Below are 22,524 nucleotides of genomic sequence, written 5' to 3'. Positions count from 1 at the left end.
CACTACTGTGTCAATTTAATATGTCCTGCCATAATAAGGACTCTGCCAGTGTTGGACACATACTGAGGACTGAAAATAAGAACTTCTCTAAGGAGGCTGATTTCTTTTTTTTCCAGTGGGAAGAAGTCTTAACAGGGACAGAGATGACAAGTTTCCCAAGTGCCAGATGTTTTTTAATATAAAATACTAAATAAAGTGATTGGTTATTGCAGCAGAGCTGGGGAATATTATTCCTAAAAGAAGAATAATTATGTCCATTAATCATATTCTTCCAGCCCTGAACTTGCATTTGACCCCTTGTAGAAGGCAGCCACATTCATTCTCATCAGTATGTAATCACTGACAGTGCTCTGTGAAGAATGTCAGAATGGGAACCAGTGTGATGAGGGGCAGAAAGAGAAGTATTATGGGGAGAAAAGGAGAATTGTCTATTCAAGATAGAACATGTGCGCTGCTTCTGTGGTTGGCATGGAGAATTGGAGCAGAGGGATCTTGAACCTGCTGCTCATCCCTTGAGCCAGTTTCCCATCATGAACTGTGATGGATTTAGGCTTCTAATGAGCTTTGAGAGAAAGGGCAATAGTCTTATTTTCATACATACGGTTTTAATGTACCTAAAGATTAAAGACCAGGTTTGGGCATCATTCCAATTGCCAGGGCGATGAAGCCACTCCTAGCATCTGGTTGTGTCAAACCAGCTCAATGAAGCAGTGCAAGAAGGGGGAATCTCACTCACTGTAAGAATCACAATGAAGCCTCTGAAAAATGAGAGAGCATTCCAGCTGGTCACTAGTAATAATAACAATAGTAATATGCAATTCTCTACTTTTGCAAAGTGCCTCACGTATTATATCATTTGATCCTCATAACAACTATGTTCAGTAAGTTTTATTATTAACACCATTTTATAGAAAAGGAAACTGAGGCTAAGAATGGTTAAGTGACTCTTCCAGAATCACACAAGAGAGGCTTCCATTTGGGATGGTCAAAATGAAAAGAGAATTTAGAGACAGGCCATTCATTGTAAAACTCATGGCCAGGCCAAGATTTTGCAGGCAGCAATGGCAACAATGGAAAGTGCAATGCATTTGAAGTCAGGGAACCTGGGCTTGAATCCTCAGCTCATCCAGTTATTACTTATTACCTCAGTTTCCTTATCCGTAAATTGATGGAGATTGGACCATGTGACATCTAACGTTCCTTCTGGCTCATAATGCTATGATTCTATCGTAATGAGCAAGGTTTCTATAATCATGAATTTTCCCTCTTTTGCAGAGAAGGAAACCAAAGTTTAAGGAAGTTAAATGACTTGTGTAAGGTCCCAAACAAGTAAAACTTGGATTAAAACTAAGATATTCAAATCTAGGGCTTAATACCTACAATAATACTGTACTCAGCTTATCAAAATAATACTTGTACTACCTTAAAAAAAGATCAAGTGATTATACACATACAGAAATCCACACATCCAATCCTCAACCACTCCCTTAAGATCCTGTTTCATATCTATCTGGGTGGCCCACAAATAGCTAAAAACATACAAAACGAGATCCCTCATCCCTTCTGAATTCCCAGCTCCCAATCCTACCTGTCTTTCCCCCTTCCTTTCCTATTTCTGTTGATGGTACTGTAAGGCTCTTAATTACCTAGCTTTATAAACTTGAAATCTTCTTTGACTCCTCCCTTTCCCTTTCTGAACAAAGACAAGCATCTAGTCTTGTCAATTCATCCTCCATAATGTATCTAAAAGCATTTTGTCTTCTCAGATCCCACTATAACCATGCTGATTCAGGGTACTAGCTCTTCTAGCAGGAAAGCCTCTTCACTATTTTTCCTACCTCTACTCTATGTCTTTTTAATTCCACCATTCGTATTTTTGCCTGAGTAATTTCCCTTACATATTACTCTGATCATTTGACTCTTCTACTCAATAGACTCCCTTTATTGGCTCATCTTCATGTAGTAAATAAATTATCTACTAATAAAAGGTGATATACCCGATGGGTTGGGCTTGGAATCAGGAAGATATAAGTTCAAATCCTGCCTCAAATATTTCCTACTTTGTGACCCTGAGCTAGTCACTAACCTCTGTCTGCCTCAGTTTCCTCAACTGTAAAATGTAAAACAACCTCCCAGGGTTGTTATGAGGATAATGAGATAATATTTGTAAAGTGCTTAGCACAATGCCTGACATAGTGGGTACTTAACAAATCCTTGTTTTCTTCCTGAAAGTCCTTCAAAATCCCTGCCAGCCTGCCTTTTTAGCATCACCTCATATTATTTCATTTGATGTACACTCTACATTCCAGACAAATTCTATTTTTTTCTTTTCCTCTCTTTCTTTTGTTTCTATTGTTCCTCATACCACCCCACCATACCTGGAAGAGACTCCTCCTTTTTCTTCTTCCAATCTCTTATCATTTATTCTTTTCCATCGATCAAGGCCCATCTCAGGGGCCATGTCATTGATGAACTCACCTGTCTCTTCTCCACCTCATCCCAGGTGAAAGTCACCCTTTACTATTCAGATATCTCATTTCTCTTTCTATCTATTTCACTTTTGGTTGTGTCGTAGTTGTCTGTAATCCTATTTCCCTCTTTCCCAATAAATAATATACTCAAGATCAAGATTGACACCATTCATATATTTTTGTATCTCTAACACTGACTTTAGTGCCTTAAACACAGAAGATGTTTAATAAATAGATATAAGTAGAAAAAATTGTACTGTAATGAACTAATAAAAATTGCTATCACTATGGCATTTTAATCTCCTTAACATATAGGGACCTTGTCTAATGCTTTTGAACCTTACTCCCCAAAGTGCACAGCAACATGCTGTGTATAAATGTTGCTAAGTTGTTTTTCAGTTGTGTCTACTCTTCATGACCCCATTTGGGGTTTTCTTGGCAAAGATACTGGAGTGGTTTGCCATTTCCTTCTCCAGCTTATTTTACAGATGAGAAAACTGAGGCAAACAGGATTAACTGACTTGCCCAGGGTAACACAGCTACTAAGTGTCTGAGGCCACATTTGAACTAAGGAAAATTAGTCTTCCTGACTCCAGGCCCAGTGCCATATCCACTGCATATTTATCACACTTCATTGTTGCCTGGCATAGAGTGTGTCCAATAAATGTGTGTTGACCGATTAATTTAATTTGGCTGATAGAACTTCCTGTACTTATAAATTCATCCCATTACATTTCCCCCCCTTAATTCCATTTTTTTCCTTTTCAATTTTGATAGCTGCTATTCCTAGTCCCCAAATAACAGGACACCTAGCATGGTTATTGTTCTTTTTCTGATTCAATATACTCTTGACAGAATGCCTATGGTTGTAACTCCTTGAAACTCAAAGGCAAGAGGATTTGCCATCTTTCCTCTTATCAGATGAAGGAGCTGCTGATAGTGAGAAAAACAATCTTGGGGGCCTGCACGTGGAAGGGTCATTGGAATTATTCTGCATGACTGTGTAGGGCAGAAGTAGGACCAATGGGTGAGACTTACAGGGAGAGAGAGACTTTAGCTCCACTGAAGGAAGCACTTTCTAATAATTAGAGCTGTATAAAAGTGGAAAGTATTTCAGGAGTTGGTGAGTCCCTATTAATGGAGGTACTAAATAGAAGCTAGGGATAGCTAGATGTTGCAGTAGATAGAATGCCAGATCTGATGAGTTCAAATGTGACCTCAGACACTTACTAGCTGAGTAACCCTGGGCAAGTTGCTTAACCATGTTTGCCTCAGTTTTTTCTTCTGTAAAATGAGTTGGAGGAGAGAATGGCAAACCACTACAGTATCTTTGCTAAGAAAACCCCAAATGGGGTCACAGAGAGTCAGATGTGAGTGAAATGACTAAACAACAAAGTAGAGGCTGAATTTGCCACTAGCTAAAGATCTAAGATGAGAATTTGTATATTGACTAAGGGTTGGACTTCTAAGGTCCCTTCTAAGGCTAAGAATCCGTAAGTCAGCCATGTTATGGATTGCCAATGGGCATCCCCAGACCTAATGAATTTTTTAATGCCTCTTCTTTCCTCTCCACTACAATAGGTGAGTTGTGTATTGTTACCAAGGCTCAAAGCAGCTGTAGCTGAAAGCTAACACAGGTACCATGAATCACATCAAGCACCCTGCTAGCAATAATTCATTAAGGCTGACTTCACATGGCGAAAACTTTACAGTTACATTTTACTGTACTATACTGGTTCTTAAAGCTTTTTTGGCTTTAGGCCACTTTTACACTCTTAAAGATCTTTTGTTTATATGAGTTATTAATATTTATCATATTAGAAACTAAAATGACATTATTATTATGAAAATAGTGTGTACCTCTCACCCCACTTTGAGAAACATTGCCATACTCAGTTGCCTGATGTCAGACTCTTCTATTCTTTAAGAATTTTCTTGTGATATTCAGAGGTTCCCGAGATGATGATGATGATGATGATGATAATAACACGCATTTATATGAAGTTTTAAGATTTATAGAGCACTTTACATACTTTATCCATTTGATCTCTACAACAACCCTGTGAGTTAGGTGCTACATTATCTCCCCAAAACTAAGGCTCAGAGGGGCCATACACAGCTGATATCAATGGCATTTCTTTTGAACCCAGTTCTACCAGACTCCAGGTCTATATTCTTCTATACTAGGCTGCCTCTCTTTATGGGAGATAGGGGTAAACTTTTTACCAAATGCCTTATTATATTTCTATTGTGAAGATTTAGAGCCCCCAAATAAACATCCCTTTGTGCTATGTTATATTTTAGTTTTCTCATCTGATTTTTTACTCTTCTTTTCCCAGATAGATTAGCTTAACATCAATATCTTTGGACTGTGTATAGATCCACATCTTATCCTGCAGATTTAGTAAAACGCTTAATTTATCACCAATACTCTTAACTGGTGATTCCTATTTAATTTTAGTTTTAAAGAAACATTCACACCTCTAAATGAGCTGTAGTCCATTGGTCAATTCTTACATATTTGTTCAACTTAAATTTGTGTTTTGGAAGGAGACTTTGTAAGAATTTATCAAATGAATCAATAGTTTAGGAGGTATTTTTGTCAACTGCCATTATAATTATATTGTGTCTTCATATTCAGGCCATCATTTTCTTAGTCCAACCCAGTTAAATATGGAGAGGTTCATTGGTAACAACAATCTTTTTTTGGGCGGGGGGGAGCTAGGCAATGGGGTTAAGTGACTTGCCCAAGGTCACACAGCTAGTAAGTGTTATGTGTCTGAGGTTGGATTTGAACTCAAGTCCTCCTAAATCCAGGGATCTATCCACTGCGCCACCTAGCTGCCCCTGGCAACAGCAATCTTCTATGGATTACATAGGATCATTGATCTAGAGCTGAGAATTACCTCAGAATATATATACTTCATTCTGACAAATAGGTAAACTGAGGCTTAGGGAAGTTAAATGACTTGCCCAAGATTATGGAAGTAGTAAATATCAGAGGCAGAATTTGCTCCAGAGTCAGTGCTGCATCAGAGGATTGGAGGACTGATATGGTAAAAATGATGGATTCTTTTAGCAGCATTTTTTTGAGTTGATATGGCTTTGATCACTCCCTTACTCCACTTTCCATATACCTACTTAGAATAACTACTGCCCTTACTTGCTTGAATCACTTTGTTTGATAAGCAAAGTATACTGTATGTCCCTATGTTTGTGTTTCCACTTTGCAGGCATTATAAAGATACAGAAGAATAAGATATAGCTCCACTCTTCAAGTAGTTTGCTTGCTCTATTCTAGGGGAGATGATACTAACACACATGAAACTGTAGCAAACATTGCATAGTGAGAGGGTTGGGCCTAACCAGCACCCTGTTAGTCATTTTCAATCTTGGGACAAAACAGAACACTCACAAGTCATTGCACAGCTAACAAAAGGAGGTTTGATTTGCCTTAATACAGCGAGGATATGAAAAAGAGCTACAGCGGTACTTAGGCTCTCTTTCTACCCTCACCCCTCACTGCCCACAATGTCGTCATCTCCATGTCTCCTCAGCAGGGCAGAGTGTGATGACCCAGGTGATTTTCAGAATTCTACCTTAGTAGGAGAGGACTCAAATCCATATGGATGTGACTGTTTATACACTTAGGTGACCAGGAAGCTTAGAACAGACAGGAGCCAATCACATCCCAGAGACAGCTTTGTTGCCATTTAGAGAAAACTAATTCCAATTACAGGGAAATGGGGAAACCCTGGAACTACCACACATGACACACACACACACACACACACACACACGTGTGCAATTTATTACTGAATTAGGTGGTTCAGACAAGAAATGTTTCAATAGTTCTAATGAGAGAAAAACAAATTAATGACCCTTATAGTATATAGGGAGGTTTTATGGAGGAGATAGGATTTAGGCTGAGCCTTTAAAAAACTTTCCCAGGAGGTTATTTACTTATTTGCATTTGTCCTGATTGCTGAGGAGTTTAGTTAGATGTGGCATGAAATCAATTCTAGTCCCTCTCCAAACTCTAGACAAAGGGTTCCCGTGAGTCATCTCTTTCTTATTTATTTATTTATTTGTTTGTTTGTGTGTGTGTGTGTGTGTGTGTGTGTGTGTGTGTGTGTGTGTGTGTGTAGAAACATGCTTGTGCCAGGGGAATATATAAAGGTTGTGGCAATGAAGCTTGATCAATTTATAAATATGGTTATTGTTTTTAATCACACATCTAACAACAGTCTTTACAGCCCAGATCCACTTCAATTTGCCTATTTTGTGTTGACTTCACCACAAGAACAAGTAGAAAATGTACCTTTCCCTTTCACTGTGATCCATGAATTTTTCCTCATTAAGTTCATCCTCAAACTCAGGTTCTTCCTCTGCCCATGGAGCCTGACTATTCCTAAGCATTTTCCATTTAAATGGGCCTTACTTTAAATTGCCCATCTTTCACGAAAAGTGTTTTTAAATTATCATGAGAATTCATAGACAGGTGCTTGACAAGTGTGTGGATGTATGTATGTATGTATGTATGTATGTATGTATGTATGTATGTATGTATTCATGCACATGTGTTTGGTGTGTACCTGTGTTATGTTCATGCAAGCATTTGTACATGCATATAAGGTATGTGTGTGTGTGTGTTTTAATCTGGGCATCTTTGAAAAAATTATGGTATCTAAAGGGTATTGAATTTAGAGGATCTCATTTCAAATCTCAGCTCAATTCCTAACTACTTTGGGGACTTTGAGCAAGTTACTTAACCTGTCTTAGACTCAAATTTCCTCATCTGTGAAATGAGGGGTTTAAGGTCCATTCCTGTTTTGAAAAATGGCTCTACTTTGCTGCTACTTTTCTTTTTTTAAAAATAGATTTTATTGATATATTTTCTCTTTTGTGACTGGGATTTCCTATATTCCTTCCTTCCTGTCTCCCAGTAAGCCATGCCTTGTTTAACAGAAAATTTAAAAAAATAAAATAAAATAAAGAGGTAGATAGGAAAAAAACCAATAAACCAATCAACACATAAAAATAAATTCTGACTTTATGGAGGCAGTGCTCCACACCTGCATACCCAAACCTCTGCAAAGCAGTGAGAAGAGAACATCCTCTCACTTTTCTTCTTTGATGCCCAGATTTTTCTTCAAAATCTGGCAGTTTAGTTCAGATTGCTTTGTGGTTGTTGTTTCATCCATTTCCACTGTTCTAGTCACCATGCATATTTGTTTCCTACATTTCAAAATGACTAGGCAATGCTTTCCTCTTCAGCCAGCTGGGGCTGTTTTGCTGGCAAATGTATCAGTTGTTTAATTAAGGCTTTAGGAGATTCTAAAAACCTCAAGGTTTTGTTGTTGTTTCTTTGTTTTATTTTTCCTGTTTCACTTTTTTGAGTGAAGGTAGATGAGAGGAAGAGGTGCTGCATCTCGCTAAAGGGGGGATTTAAAATAACTCAGAGGATCTCCTTTGTGCTTAGATACCCCTATTGTTTCATTTGTTTTTACTCTGATTTTTCCCTATCTGAACTTTGAGCTTTCGCAGTGGTGAGCAAAAACTCTTTGTTTTTCTGTTAGTTAAAAGAAGTGAGAGCCTGATGTTACTCCAGTCTCGCTTGCTTTCCTGTGGTGTTTTAAGACCAGGAGTCACCTTGCCCTTATTAGACAGTTGGCAGCTGTTAGTTGGGGAAGGCCAAAAGTCATACCAAAATAGTTTAGAAATACAGGTCCTAATCCCAGTTTTGCCACTAACTGGATGAACTAATTTGGACAAATCAGTCTCTGAATCTCAGATTCATTATCTATGAACTGAGAGATTGGATTAGATAATTCATTGATTCAGTAAATATTTATTGACTTCTCATGATGTACCAAAAAGAAAGATATGTGGTCTTCATTTACAAAGTAGCTTCTGTAATGAAATTGTATGGCTTCTTAGGTGTACTTAAATTAACTGATTAGCTTGTCAAACATCCTTTCTAATTCAAAAATGCCATGATAAAACCCTGGACTGTGTTCCTAACCAGGCTAAATTATTGGTCTTTGTTGTTATTGTTGCTGTTGTTAAGTTGTTTTTCAGTCATGTCTAACTCTCCATGACCCCATTTGGGGTATTCTTGACAGAGATACTGGAAGGATTTGCCATTTCCTTCTCCAGCTCATTTTACAGATGAGGAACTGAGGCAAACGGGGTTAAATGACTTGCCCAGGGTCACATAGCTACTAAATGTCTGAGAGCACATTTGAATTCCCGAGGATGAGTCTTCCTGACTCCAAGCCTAGTACTCCATTACTTTTTTTCAATATTTGAGATAGTGATAAAACCTGCCCTACCAACTCCATATAGTTGTCATTGAAAGCAATGAGACTAAGTTAAACTCTTCAAGTATCCCGGATACTTAATCAGTGGTCATTCATTTTAATTTGCTCTTTCTCCTCCCTCATTCTCAGCTTTTCAAATTCTCTTGGCTTCCTAGTCATCATTCTTTTGCTTTGAGCAAAGAAATGAAACCCATCAGTGGAGAGGGAATTGGTTGCAGATGTTGCTTTGTTGAATTATTTTAATGACACAAATGGGGGGATCGCTGAAATAACTAATTTTAATTCTGATTAAATGTATAGATGGTTATAGAATCATACAGTGTCATAGCAGGAAAGGAACATTAGATATGTGGTTCAGCTCCCTCATCTGCAGATTCTTTTAGTAAAATCATTTGATAATTAACTATACAATAGAACGTTTCAGTTGATAATGCCTTTGAGTTTATATTTTTATGTATTTCAACTGTCCTTTTTGACACGGTAGAGCAAGAAAGAAAGGAACCAGTAATAAAAACCTATGGCCTCAACTATATACATATATATATATATATATATATACACACATACACACACACACACACACATATACACATATATGTGTGTGTGTGTATGTGTGTGTAATGGTCAAATTTTAAATAGCACACAGAGGGAATTAAAGTATTAATTGTAAGGAGGCAAAGATGAATTTGTAGAAATCACTGAGATTTGGTGAGACAAAATACATAATTGTATTACGGTTCTGGATCTGCATACCTTATTCAAAAGAAATGAAATAGATCAAGTTGAGAGGAGAGGATCAGCATTTAAGATTTAAGTGTATATGTGTAAGAAAATCCAGGAACCAGAGGGACTAATAAGCATTGCACTTGGTATTTGGTTGAAGTTAAATGAAGAAAGGGAAAAAAAAAATATTTTTTTTCATTGTAATATAGACCACTAGGTGAGAAAAATGAAACAAATGAAGACTATGAGAAACAGATCACAAGCCTGGCACAGAACCATGTTGTAGTTGATGTTATCTAGACATCTGCTAACTGCCCCTCCTCCCATGTCTGTCTGTTTATCTGTCTCTCTCTCTCTCTCTCTCTCTCTCTCTCTCTCTCCTCTCGCTCTCGCTCTCTCTCTCTCTCTCTCTCTCTCTCTCTCTCTCTCTCTCTCACACACACACACACACATACGCACGCACACACACACACATGCACACATACATACACACATACACAGAATAACTGTAATAATCTCTTGACCTGTCTTACTGATAATTTCATCCTCCAAAAGGTAGAGTAATCAACAAAGGAAACTCTACTGGCACTGATTTTTATGAATGAGAGAGGAACTGGTTTCTGGGAAGAAAAAAATGGGAAGTCTAGACAGACTGTCTTCTAGGGTTTGTGTTAGAAAAAAAGAAGAAATTCAAATATTCACAATCTAGCATGTATGCTAGATTTTGAGAAATCAGATTTCCAGGGGTTCAAAGAAAAGTTATCATAAACTAAAATGCTACACAGGATTTCAGCCCAGATGAGATAAAAGATTCTGAAGACCAAAGGGAAAATTCCAATAAGGAAAATAAATTTGGATTTCTTTGTTGAGACCAATGTGGATTCATAGGAAATTGACCCAATCAACTTACAAAGTAGGGCTGACTGAATTCATTAAGATACTTAATGGTGTTCTGAAATCAAAGCTGATTATGAAGAAAGCATTAAAAGCAATTAACACTTATGCAATGCCAGGATGAATGTATACTTTTGGAGTTGTGACATAGAATGTAAAAGATTTGGAAAGTGTCCTAACAAAAATTCTATGCGGTATGAACAAAACTTAGGGTCCTTCATGCTAAAGCATGTACAGTGATTTTAGCATTTGTATAGGAAAAAAAAGGAGGAAGCAAATTGATGGATATTCATAGGGTGCATTGTAAACAGAAATAATTTTTGTTTTTCTTCTCAGAGAAAAAGTGAAAGCTGATTATAGATGTTTATCATTGAATTTGTCACATGTAAGTGAACATTTCTTAGATTCAGATGAAGCCTATGGAATGGAAGCCTAAGAATTGACTCAAAAGGCCCTTCATGGACAAACTTAACCATTTATAAACCAGTTATAAATAAAATAAGGGGTGTAAAATAAATAGCTGATCTATGTTGACTTATTTATGCAAATGGAAGAGTTCATGATAGAAATACAGTACCAGGTCATTGCTGTCAGTGACTACAGAAGGTTTATCTTTAAGGATCCCAATCTTAGAAACCAATGTAGATTATCCAGGGAAACTGATAGAGACAATTATATGAGTTTAGACTGTAAAAATTTAATACCTACTAAATTCTTAATAAGAAATGTCTTGGTGGTTGGATTTATACAACAGAAGGTGGCTATTTTAATAGATGGACAGATAGTAGTCATTTACCTATACAATAGCAATAGAACTCAAAATATCCTGAAAATGTTCTGAAAAAAAAAGCCATTATAACAAAACTGCAATTGGTGCAGGAAATTTGCTTTTCTAGGAGTTCCCAGTACCAATGAAATTCATAGGACTGGTCTTGATCATTATCACTCAATAGGCAATGGAGAAACATATGATCAGTGTGAGTAGGCTATAGCAGGTAACCAAAAAAGAAATTACAAGGAAGAACCAAGATAAATATTTTTGTCAAAGAAATATATAATTGGAAAAAGAAGGTAGGCTGGTGAAATGGTGAGAATGAGGGAAAACTATGATAACCTTTATGAATATCAAATATTTTAGTTCATAGCAAGGAAAAATCACCATAATTGTCTCTGGAACAGGAAACTTACAGGGATTTTAATTGTAAGATGGAAAGTTTAGATTAAATGTGAGCTTACATTCACATACCCTCCAAACTCTATCACTCTCTCTCTGTCTCTCTCTCTCTCTCTCTCTCCCATTTTGTGAGTCAGTTGGGGTTAAGTGACTTGCCTAAGCTAGTAAGTACCTTCCACCATCTCTTAAAATATATCTACAAAGTGCAATAGAATAACAATAACTATATTTTTGAAAGGGGGTACATGAAATTGAATAAATATTTCTTAGGTTTGAGTTCAGAGTTGTAATCTAAGCTTTTCTGCTGGGAACATCCAACATAGTAAAATATTATTTTCACAAGTTTTTAATTTGGTGTTGTTAAATTATATAGTAATTAAACTTGTTTATTCAGATGTATTTGTTCTTATGTTCTAAGCTTTTAAACAGTTTTTTTTGAAGCAACAAATTGTGTACATTTCCTAATACTTCTTTTAAGATTGCTTTCAGTTCAGATCTATGGTCTTTCCTTGAATTTTGATAATAAAAAGTCACATATATTAATTTAAGGCCTTTTTAAAATGCTTTAGATGCATTATTTTGTTTGATCCTTGCAACAATCCTGTGAAATAGGTGATATTAAATGTTAAGAAAATGAACAGGAGAGAGGTTAAATGACTTGTCCAAAGGAGTGCATCTAGTAAATGGAAGAGCTGGGATTTGAACCCTGGTCCTTCTAAATCCAGGTCCTTTCCAAGCTAAATATTCACATTCAACAAAAGTGCCAACCCTAAGGCAAAATGACTGCCAGAAGAATTAATGTCAACAGATTAGAACACTTCTCTGAGCAGGAGCAGTTTGTTGTTAAGTTGGAGGGAAAGTTGAGCCAATACACAGTTTGCAACAGTGGAGCAGAAAAGGAATGGGCAGCTTTCAGAAATTTGGTGTACAGCACTGAATTTGCTCATCTGGGTCAGAATACTTGCAAACATCAAGATTGGTTTGATGAAAATGATGGGGAAGTTTAGAAGCTGCTAAATGAAAAACGAGAACACAGAGTTTACCAACAGGATAGCTCATCCATCTCTAAGAAGGCAACCTTTAATTCCATCAAAAGTAAAGCACAAACAAAGCTTAGAGAGATGCAGGATTCTTGGCTCAGTAAGAAGGTAGATGAAATTCAGTTTTATGCTGATAGTGACAATCCAAAGCACTTTTATCATTCCCTGAAGGCTATTTATGGTCCAAAGACCTATGGTGCCTCTCAACTACTCAGTGCTGATGGACCCATAGTGATTAGTGATAAGGAACTGATCCTAAAGAGATGGGCCGAGCTTTTCCATAGTGTTCTCAACAGACCATAAGCAATCAATGCTGACACCACTGACAATCTACCTCAGTTTGAAGTCAGTCCCTCCTTAGCTGAATTTTCAGCTGAAGGCTCTTTTTGAGTGGCAAAGCACCTGGTGCTGATTCTATTCCAGCTGAGATTTACAAGATGGGAGGTTCATTGCTCATACAAAAGCTGACTGAAATTTTCTGAATTACATGGCAAGAGGGCTTAATCCCCTAGGAGCTCAAGGTTGCCTCCATTGTCTATCTCTATAAAGGTAAAGGAAATAAATTGTCCTGTGACAATCACAGGGGGGTGAATGTTTCTCTCTTACTCATTGCTGGCAATATTTTTGCCAGAGTCCTTATTAATAGTTTGAGCTTTCACCTAGAAGATGGTCATCTACCTGAGAGCCAGTGTGGCTTCAGAAAGGGCTTCAGTATGATGTTTGCTGCCCCACAACTCCAGGAGAAATGCTAGGAAAAGGAACAGAGATATCTACACAATGTTTGTGGGTATGACTAATGCCTTTGATACTGTCAGTAATGAGGGCTTATGGAAAATCATGTCAAAATTTGGTTGCCTGGAGAAGTTCATCAGCTTTTGTGTGTCAGCAACTGTGTGTCAGTTTCATGAAGGAACTTATGCCTGGGTTCTAGAGAATGGATGGTGCTCTTATGATTTCCCAGTAACCAATGGAATGAAACAAGGCTGTGTTCTTGTTCCCATGCTTTTTAGCATAAAGTTTTCAGCCATGTTCTCAAATACCTTCAATGAGGACGAACATGGCATCAAGGTCAGCTACCACACTGATGGTAAATTCTTCAATTTGAAAAGGCTACAAGCCAAGACCAAAGGGGAGGAAGTGTTGGTACATGATTTTCTGTTTGCAGATGATTGTGCACTCAGTGCAACCTCTGAAGCTGAGATGCAACAAAGTATGGATTCATTCTCTGCTGCTTGTGCTCATTTTGGCCTAACAAATAAAACCAGGAAAACAGAGGTGCTTCATAAGGCAGAACCACATCATCCATATATATAGTTACAGCAAATGGAGAACTTTTGAATGCTATGAATAAGTTTACTTACCTTGGTAGTGTACTTTCCAGGGATGTACACATTGATAATGAGGTTAATACACACATTGCCAGAGCTAGTTCAGTGTTTGGGAAGCTCCAAAGGAAAGTGTGGGAGAGAAGAAATATTAGACTGACTACCACACTGAAGGTCTATAGAACTGTTGTGCTGACCTCATTGTTGTATGCCTGTGAAACCTGGTCAGTATACCAGCATCATGCCAGGAAACTGAATCTCTTCCATTTGAGTTGGCTTAGGAATTGGCTGAAGATCACCTGGCAGAATAAGATACCAGACACTGAGGTCCTTTCTTGAACTAAACTGCCAAGCATTCAACCTCTGCTGCAAAGAGCACAACTACAATGGGCTGGCCATGTTGTTTCAATGACAAATGTATGCTTGCCAAAAAGACTATTTTATGGAGAAAAGGCAAGCACTCATATGGTGGTCAGAAAAAATGACTCAAGGACCCTCTCAAAGTCTCTCTTAAGAACTTTGGAATTGATTGTGTGACATGGGAAATACTGGCACGGGACTGCCCAGCATGGTATGCCCTTATCAGAGAAGGTGCTATGCTCTATGAGCAAAGCAGAATTGAAGTAGTTCAAAAGAAAAGCAAGATATCAAATGTTCACATGGACTGTCTCTGTCTGACCTGTGGTAAAACATTCTGAGCTCATATTGGTTTGATCAGCCACAGTCAGACACACTAGCATAGTAATATCATTTGGCCCTCTTCGAGAATGAAGAACAATAACCAATCTACTGAGAATCTATGTCTCCATTCTTCTCCTCCTTTTCCTTCTCCTTCTCCTTCTTCTTCTTCTCCCCCTCCTTCTCCTTCTCCCCCTTCACCTCATCCTCCCCCTCTTCCTCTTCCTTCTCTTCTTTCTTCTTTGTCTTCATCTTCATCCTCTCTTACACACACAAATCAGATCTCATTCATATTTTTCGGGGACTAGGAATTTCAGTAGAAGCAAACCAACCCATGATACCAAATGTTACAGGTCTTTTCATTTTATTTTATTTACCTCAAAAAAAGGGAACACATTTAACTTTAGATACTCCAGGATGGGGTAGAGGAGCAAGGATACAGCAAGATGATCTTTACCAGAGTGATAAGCCTACAGCTGCACCTTTAGAGGAGGCAGTGTACCCAAAGTCTCTTTCTTGGATTTTATGTTCCAACAGAAGAGGGAAGAATATTGATCATCTAAGTCAAGGTTGCCTTCCTGCCCTGGTACTCAGTTTATTCCAGACTCTGGGCCAATTCTTTAGAATCATGTGTGATTTCAGAAAGAGCTAGGTGTATTATAGAGAGGAGAGGGCTCTTACTCTGGCACATTCTATAGGTTTCACACGTAGGATATCACAGGCAAGAAGGTACCAAATAATGAGATTGAATAACAGTTTCTAGTATGACATTTCCAGAGAAGGGAGAGGGTACCAGGTAGCAGGAGTCTACATTTCTAGACTGGAGAGAACCTGTTTCCAGAAAAGTCTAGACTCATCTACTGAGACAGAATTAATGTTATTTTACTTGTAGATGAAGGTGAAATAAAAAAGAAGTAAGACTTTGTGAATAGTCACTACTTTCACAAAAAGTTAACCTTGTCTAATCCCATTGCAGAATTAATGGATTCAGAGAGTAGACGGGAAGAAAAGGACTCCTGCCATCCTTTTCTAGGATGTATAAGGTTACAGACAAAGGAACACTATCTGTGTATCCACACACTAGCTCAGGCTAACGAAGTGTGGAGTTGGTCTCACCTTCACTGATTTGCTGTCTGACCTTGGACAGAAACATTAGGTTTCTGTACCTCAGCCATATGCTTAATGAGGATAACATATTATTCTTTTAAAGATACTAAGAGCTAAGGACGGCATAAAAGTTGTCACCATTCACAAGTTAAAGGCATTATATTTTTATATTAAGTGGCTTAAAATATGTAAAGTTCAGTTTGAAAAGTGCTCTCATATGGTTCCCTAAGACATTTCCAGATGTTGCTGAGCAATCACTTGCCAGTCATTATGCAGCTGTCATTACCACCCTAATGGAAAATTGCAGTGACTCACTTTATGCCCAAGAGCATTTAAGAAAAGCACAAACAACTTCCCTTCTCTAAGATCGTTTGAATCAAAGCCATCCCCCTTCCTTATTTTTGGAGTTAGCTTCACTCTTTGACCACCAACAGGATTCTCACCAGATGACCTATATATAATATTTATTTATTGTCTGATTCTAGCAGTTCTTCATAGAATTGAGCACAATCAATTCCAAGAAAGAATCCTGTGTACATATGTTGATTGTTATTGTTCAGTCGTTTCAGTCACATCCAACTCTTGGTGACCCCATTTGGGGTTTTCTTGGCAAAGATACTAGAGTGGTTTGCCATTCCCTTCTCCGGCTCATTTTACAGATGAGGAAACTGAGGCAAACAGGGTTAAGTGACTTGCCCAGTATCACACAGCTAGTAAGTGTCTGAGGACAAATTTGAACTCATGAAGATGGGTCTTCCTGATTCCAAACCCAGAGCTCTATCCACTGCGCTTACCTAGCTGCCACATATGGTCATCAACTGGATATTTATTCAAGGTATGCATTTGCTTTGGGAAAGACTATTGACTTTTTAAATTGGGGTCACCCAGGATACAGGGACCTCATTTGGCTTTTTATATCTTGAATGGCAAGTGTCTGAAGAACTTTCACATAGTCCAGAGAGATCCACACTTAGAGTCAGGAAGGCTTGGACTCAAGTCCCACACTGGCATGTGCTGGCTGTGTGACCCTAGAAAAGTCATTTAACTACTCACTGTTCCCAGTTAACTCTGGCAGAGCCAAAGTTGATAGGCATTGGTAGAATTTCCTCACTGGGAATTCACTATAACAATGAGATCACAGATATGTCCCATAGAACTTCAGTAGATGTTATGAAAGATATCAGCAAAATAGAAATATAGACACAAAATCACATGAATTTTGAGCTCAAGTAATGACCTATTTCAATCCACATTTGGAAAAGAACTCTTTTTACAAAATCTACAAGCTGACACCTGGCCATCTAGTTTTTGTTTGTAGATTTCTAGTGATGGGGAACCTAATACTCTATTAATACAGTACAAATTTACAGAAGCCTTGAGGTGTCCTTTATCAGGTTTCTAAACACTATCCAATAGAGGGAAAACACATTAGGGGCTGGATTAATCAGGGGCTCTTAATTTGTTGTTGTTATAGACCCCTTTGGCAATGTGCTGAAGCCCAAGTGGGGTTTTCAAGTTTGTGGACTCCAGGTTAAAAACCTTTGGGGTGGTCTGTACTGTGACATGTAGGTCTAAATCTATAATTGTGTGAACCCTAATTTTAGAGATGGAAAGGACTTTACCACTGAAAAACCTGGTATATCAAGTGAGGAAACAGTGATCCAGAGAAATGCTTTCTTGAGGATAGTTCCACCCCCTAGTATCAGGTAATTTGTGTTTTGGATGGGAGTCCATATAAGTACATTTGAGAAGCAGCATGACTTAACTCAAGTACCATCATTTAAAATTTTTTATTCCTGCTCTGTTTTTTGCTTTGTGACTTTTATTAGCTTCCTTAATCTCAGTGATCTATCTTCATTTCCTCATTTTCTGGGAAGAACCAAGTTAGTCTAGATACCTGGGAATATTTAGTTAATTCAGAAACTTCTTGAACAGTTAGTTCATTCTCTATTTCATACAACAGCCACTTTGACAGCCTGAATACCTTATGCTAGTAATCCAAGAAGGGGGATTTTAGGAATTGGATTCTCATGTCAGAAAGAATTTAGCATATGTTAGTTTTTTATGAGATACCAAAAAGCCAGATAGTGAGATAGTGTTATGTAAAGTGTGTGTGTGTGTGTGTGTGTGTGTGTGTGTGTGTGTGTGTGTGTGTGACAGACAGACACAGACATGGAGAGATGAAGAGAGAGATAGAGACAGAGAGACACAAGAGAGAATTTGTAAAGTCATAAAGTGAGAAAATCATGCTTGAGAGTATATCATTGGTGTCTCCTTAAAGATATTCAAACAGTTGGTCTGTTGCCAGCCTCATAAAGTCCAAGGTACCAATACTTAATTATTTCAGTGATTCCTTGGAATAAGATATCTGGCCTACTAGCCAATCACATAAATGATATTCTAGTTCCAAAGACCCTCATGCTTATAGACATTGTAGCTCATGTCTGATATGCCCCCCTTTATTTCCTCTACCTCTTAGAATTCTTATCTTTCTTTGGAAAACCCCTGGCATTTCTTCCTGAGGGAGACCCTTTTTGATCCCCAGTTGTTAGTATTTTCTACTTCTTGAAATTACTTTATATGGCTTTGTATATATTTTGAATTTGCTTATTTCTATGCATGCTATAGCCTCACAGTGGAATATAAATAACTTGAAGGCAAGAGATTTGTTCTTTTGGCATTTTTTCCCCCAACGCTAACACCATACCTGGTACTGTTGAACTGAATTAAGAAATGAGAGTAATGGGGTATGGGCCCAAGCCAAGACCTTTGCCCCTCACCCCCAAAAAGAATTTGGGTCCCATTTGTCTATGGGCCCCAGAAAACCCTTAAACTTTCTTTGACCTCACTCACTTGATCAAAGAAATCTCAAGTGGTTGCCTGAGGCTATAATCCACTCAATTGGCCTTTCTTTATCTCTTATTCTTATTCTAACCTACCTATTCTCCCTTATCATACTGCCCTGTCTCCCTTTGATATCCTAATGAAGCCTAGTCTTATCCAGACCCCATTTAACCTCTTCCTTCCCTGTCTTCCAGTTTTTTGTTACCCTAATAAAGCCTAGGGATGACTCCTTTCAACCTCCCAGACCCTCCTATTGGATTCTCCACCAGTTACTCCAGCTTCAGGATCCTCCCTCCAGCCCCTTCTTAGTCACTCAAAATTACTTGGCTGTATATAAGATCCAACCTAGCCCCCATTTAAGGGCAGAGATTTCCTCATGCCTTCTTGTCCTCATGAGGGTCACTAATGTTCAGATTCCTTAAGAGCCGGTATGGTTTATCTGTAAGAAACCTTGTCTTTGGTTGAAAGAAAACTTGGATTGAACTCATTTCTGCAGGACCTGCGTGTTGTGATTTCGGGGTCCCAGAACCTTTAGCATCAACACCTCAACAAGAGGATAGAGATATAGTGGAGCTGAATCACAGTGAGTTTTGATTGTGAAAAGTGAAAGAGAGGTAATCATTGTTTCCACCAGAAAACTTCCAGGTGAAGGCAACTGTTCAGCTCTTTTAGCAAAAGGAAGTTAGTCCTAGGTTTATTAAAACTTATGATTTAATTACCATTTTCCATCTTCAGGTAGTCTTCTGAAATTGAGACTTAATAGGCAGGAGACATATAGTATTACTTTGGTTTTTTGACTACTCTTCATGGCCTACCAAAAGTATGGTGTGCAGAGGTTCCCAAAGTGGATGATACTGCCCCCTGGGGGTGTTGGAATGATCTGAGAGGTAGTAGTAGCTTCAGGTATAATGGGGGGGCATTGCGTAAAAATAAGGGGGGTGGAAGCATAAGGAAAAAAGAGAAGAAAGAAAATTTTGAAAAACCGTTTGTACATGTTTCATCTGTGTAGCACAGTTTATCCTCTGTTGTGTAAGAGTTAAAGTTGCAGTGTTTACATTATTTTCCAAATAAACACACAAAATGCAAGTTATAACTGATCAGTGGTCAAGTCCACCGACAAACAAGTGTTGGCAGGTGATCATGTCACATTATTCAGAAGTCCAGCATGTATTAGCAGGAATATATGGTGTAAAGACTTGTTTACAATACAATACCATATGGTTACATGACACAATATTGCATCATCAAATTTTCAATACGGGAAAAAAAAAACCCAAGTTTACAATAAATAATTAAATTTAAGATGATTCATTTTAAAATATTTTATGTTTTTTGAAATGATGCACATTTTAAAAAAAGTTAAAGGATTAAAGAAAGATTTCGGGGGGGCACTGAGTATTTTTTTTTTAAAGAGGGCAGTAGGCCAAATAAGTTTGGGAAACTCTGGTATAGGGGATGTCCTGTCATAGCAATGAAAAATTCTGATTTTTTTCTAAATTTTGTGGGAAATTTTTTTTAAGTTTCTTGTGTTGAGTACCCCCTCCCCCCCCAAAAAAAGAGGCTGATTTTATCTATGTTGATAGGCTTACTGGTTTACCTATCACTCCAAATCTATTAAAATGGATTGAAAATCCAGATTTGTTTTTCCAATTGAAAATCAACTGTATTGTTTGTTCTTGAGGAACACATAGAATATTTCTTAGGGAATTTGCTGCTCATGCTTATTCTATTTTGCTACTACCAACAAACTTCAGGGAGTGAAAATGCTTATATATTGAGGAGAGAGCTTAGATCAATTGGGGATTGGTATGGAAAAGGAAACAAAAAACAAAAACAATTCCTGAGTGTCTAAGTTTTAGCAGCAAAGTTAGAACCAGCAAAGGAAGCACTCTGGGGGAAAAAAAAAAAGAACAATAGGTTTCTCTGGCACCAAAACAAAGATTAAGCTCAATGATACCTTGACCTACATCTGTAAGTCTCTTTTTGTTGTTGGTTAGTTATATTAGTCCTGTTTGACCCTCTGACTTCATGATCTCATTTGGGGTTTTCTTGTCAAATCCTGGAGTGGTTTGCCATTTCCTTCTCCAGTTCATTTTACAGATGAAGAAGCTGAGGCAGGCAGTCAGGATTAGGTGACTTGCCTAGAGTCATGCAGCTAGTAAGTGTCTGAGGCCAAATTTGCACTCAGGTCTTCCTGACTCCAGGCCCAGTGCTCTATCCATTGTGTCAGCTAGCTGAAGGTATAAACCCTTAGCACTTCATTAAGAGCTGCCCAGGTAACAGACTTACCTAAAATAATTTTTCTTGACATTTTCTGATTTTCCAAAAATATGGTAAGACAACGGCCTATAAGTTAAATACACACTCCTTTGTTTGGGATTGAGAGTCTCTCACAGTCTATCTCCTACTAATTTTTTTTCAGATTTTTTCCATGTTACTTTACCTTCTATATTCTCAATTCCCACTGAACTTTAATGCTTGCTGTTTCTTGTTCATGGCTGTCCTTTTTCCACTTCTGAGGACTTTGCTCAGGCTGTTGCCCATGTCTGGAATGCTCTCTATTCCCACCTCTGGCTTTTAGAATCCCTAACTCTTTTCCAGGCTCAGCTCAAATGCTACCTTCTACTAGAGACCTTTTTTGATTACTCTAAGTATTAATGCCCCCTTTATACCTAATATCTCTCTCTCTCTCTCTCTCTCTCTCTCTCTCTCTCTCTCTCTCTCTCTCTCTCTCTCTCTCTCTCTCTCTTTCTCTCTCTCTCTCTCTCTCCCCCACACCCACTGTGTTTTGAGGCAGTTGGTGGTTCAGTGAATAGCACTGTACCTGGTTTCATAAAGACTTGAGTATAACTCCAGCCTCAGAAAACTACTAGCCAAATAACCCTGGGCAAGTCACTTAATTTCTGTCTGATAAGCCTTACTTGTAAAATGAGGCTAATAATAACACCTACCTCCCAAGGTTGTTGTGAAGAACAAATGAGATAATATTTGTAAAATGCCTTGCAAATCTTCAAGTTCTATATAAATGCTAGCTATTATTTTAATAGTCTCCACACAAAAAGACCACCTCATAAAGGAGAGGACTTTTTAATCCAATTATTTCAATGATTCAGAAAGTAAAACCTGTGAGACTGGGATTATGTTGTAAACTTTTTCTTGTTTCTGTGCTTTCGTTGCCCAAATCCTCTGTGTTTTACCCTTCTCAAGGGCTAAAAGTGTATACATACAATAAGCATTCAATATAATATACAATGGAATTAAGAGACTACAGAGCAGGGAATATTTTTTCATTAAATACTATGTAGTCATGAAAGATGAAAGCATGAGATTCAAAGGGCTTTATCTTGTTCTTAGCATACCTCATTACCTCCTTTACCTTACCTCTTTCCATATTCTTGATTAATGATTCCTTTCAAAATTGACAAACTTGGAAATAATATCTCTTCCCTCTGTGGGTTGATCTGCTTTCTAAGTATTAGGCTAAGGTCATAGCTGTCTTGTGGTGAAGGAAAGAAATGCTTCATTCTGCATACATCATACACATTTAAATTTAATTTTCCTAGTTTATGCCTTCCATATCTCTTTATTTTCTGCAGGCTATACATCGATGGACCTTTTGGGAGTCCCTTTGAGGAATCGTTGAATTATGAGGTCAGCTTGTGTGTGGCTGGAGGTATCGGAGTGACTCCTTTTGCATCAATACTCAACACACTGCTGTATGTCACTTTGATGTATTATATAAGCCTTCTAGTCAATGTTTAGTCAAATAAAATGCTGTTACAAGAGATTATCTCTTTACTGTATGTAGTGCCTTTAAGACTTCAGCCTTTAGCAGTATAAATAACCAAAGTTGCTAGCTAAGGAGGGAATAATGCTGCAAGTGGTGTTATAGTGGGGCTACAGACAAAGTAAAGGTATAAACATGCCCCACAATGTCACATGTCT

At 37.9% G+C, this 22,524-nt stretch overlaps 1 protein-coding gene across 2 annotated transcripts in view; it reads left to right on the top strand.

The window, feature by feature from the left end:
- The window catches only part of NOX4 (NADPH oxidase 4), a 232,975-nt gene that overhangs the window by 187,469 nt on the left and 22,982 nt on the right, over window positions 1-22,524 (top strand). For both annotated transcript variants that reach the window (XM_020993815.2, XM_078156966.1), the window contains one exon: window positions 22,176-22,295. In XM_020993815.2, the coding sequence (XP_020849474.1) occupies window positions 22,176-22,295 (120 nt within the window). The remainder of the gene's footprint in view (window positions 1-22,175; window positions 22,296-22,524) is intronic.

Source organism: Phascolarctos cinereus, unplaced genomic scaffold (assembly GCF_003287225.1).
Source record: "Phascolarctos cinereus isolate Bilbo 61053 unplaced genomic scaffold, phaCin_HiC Scaffold_726;HRSCAF=1367, whole genome shotgun sequence".
Classification (NCBI taxonomy): domain Eukaryota; kingdom Metazoa; phylum Chordata; class Mammalia; order Diprotodontia; family Phascolarctidae; genus Phascolarctos; species Phascolarctos cinereus.
Note: the sequence above shows the minus strand (reverse complement) of the source record. Positions and strands in the feature narration are given on the sequence as shown.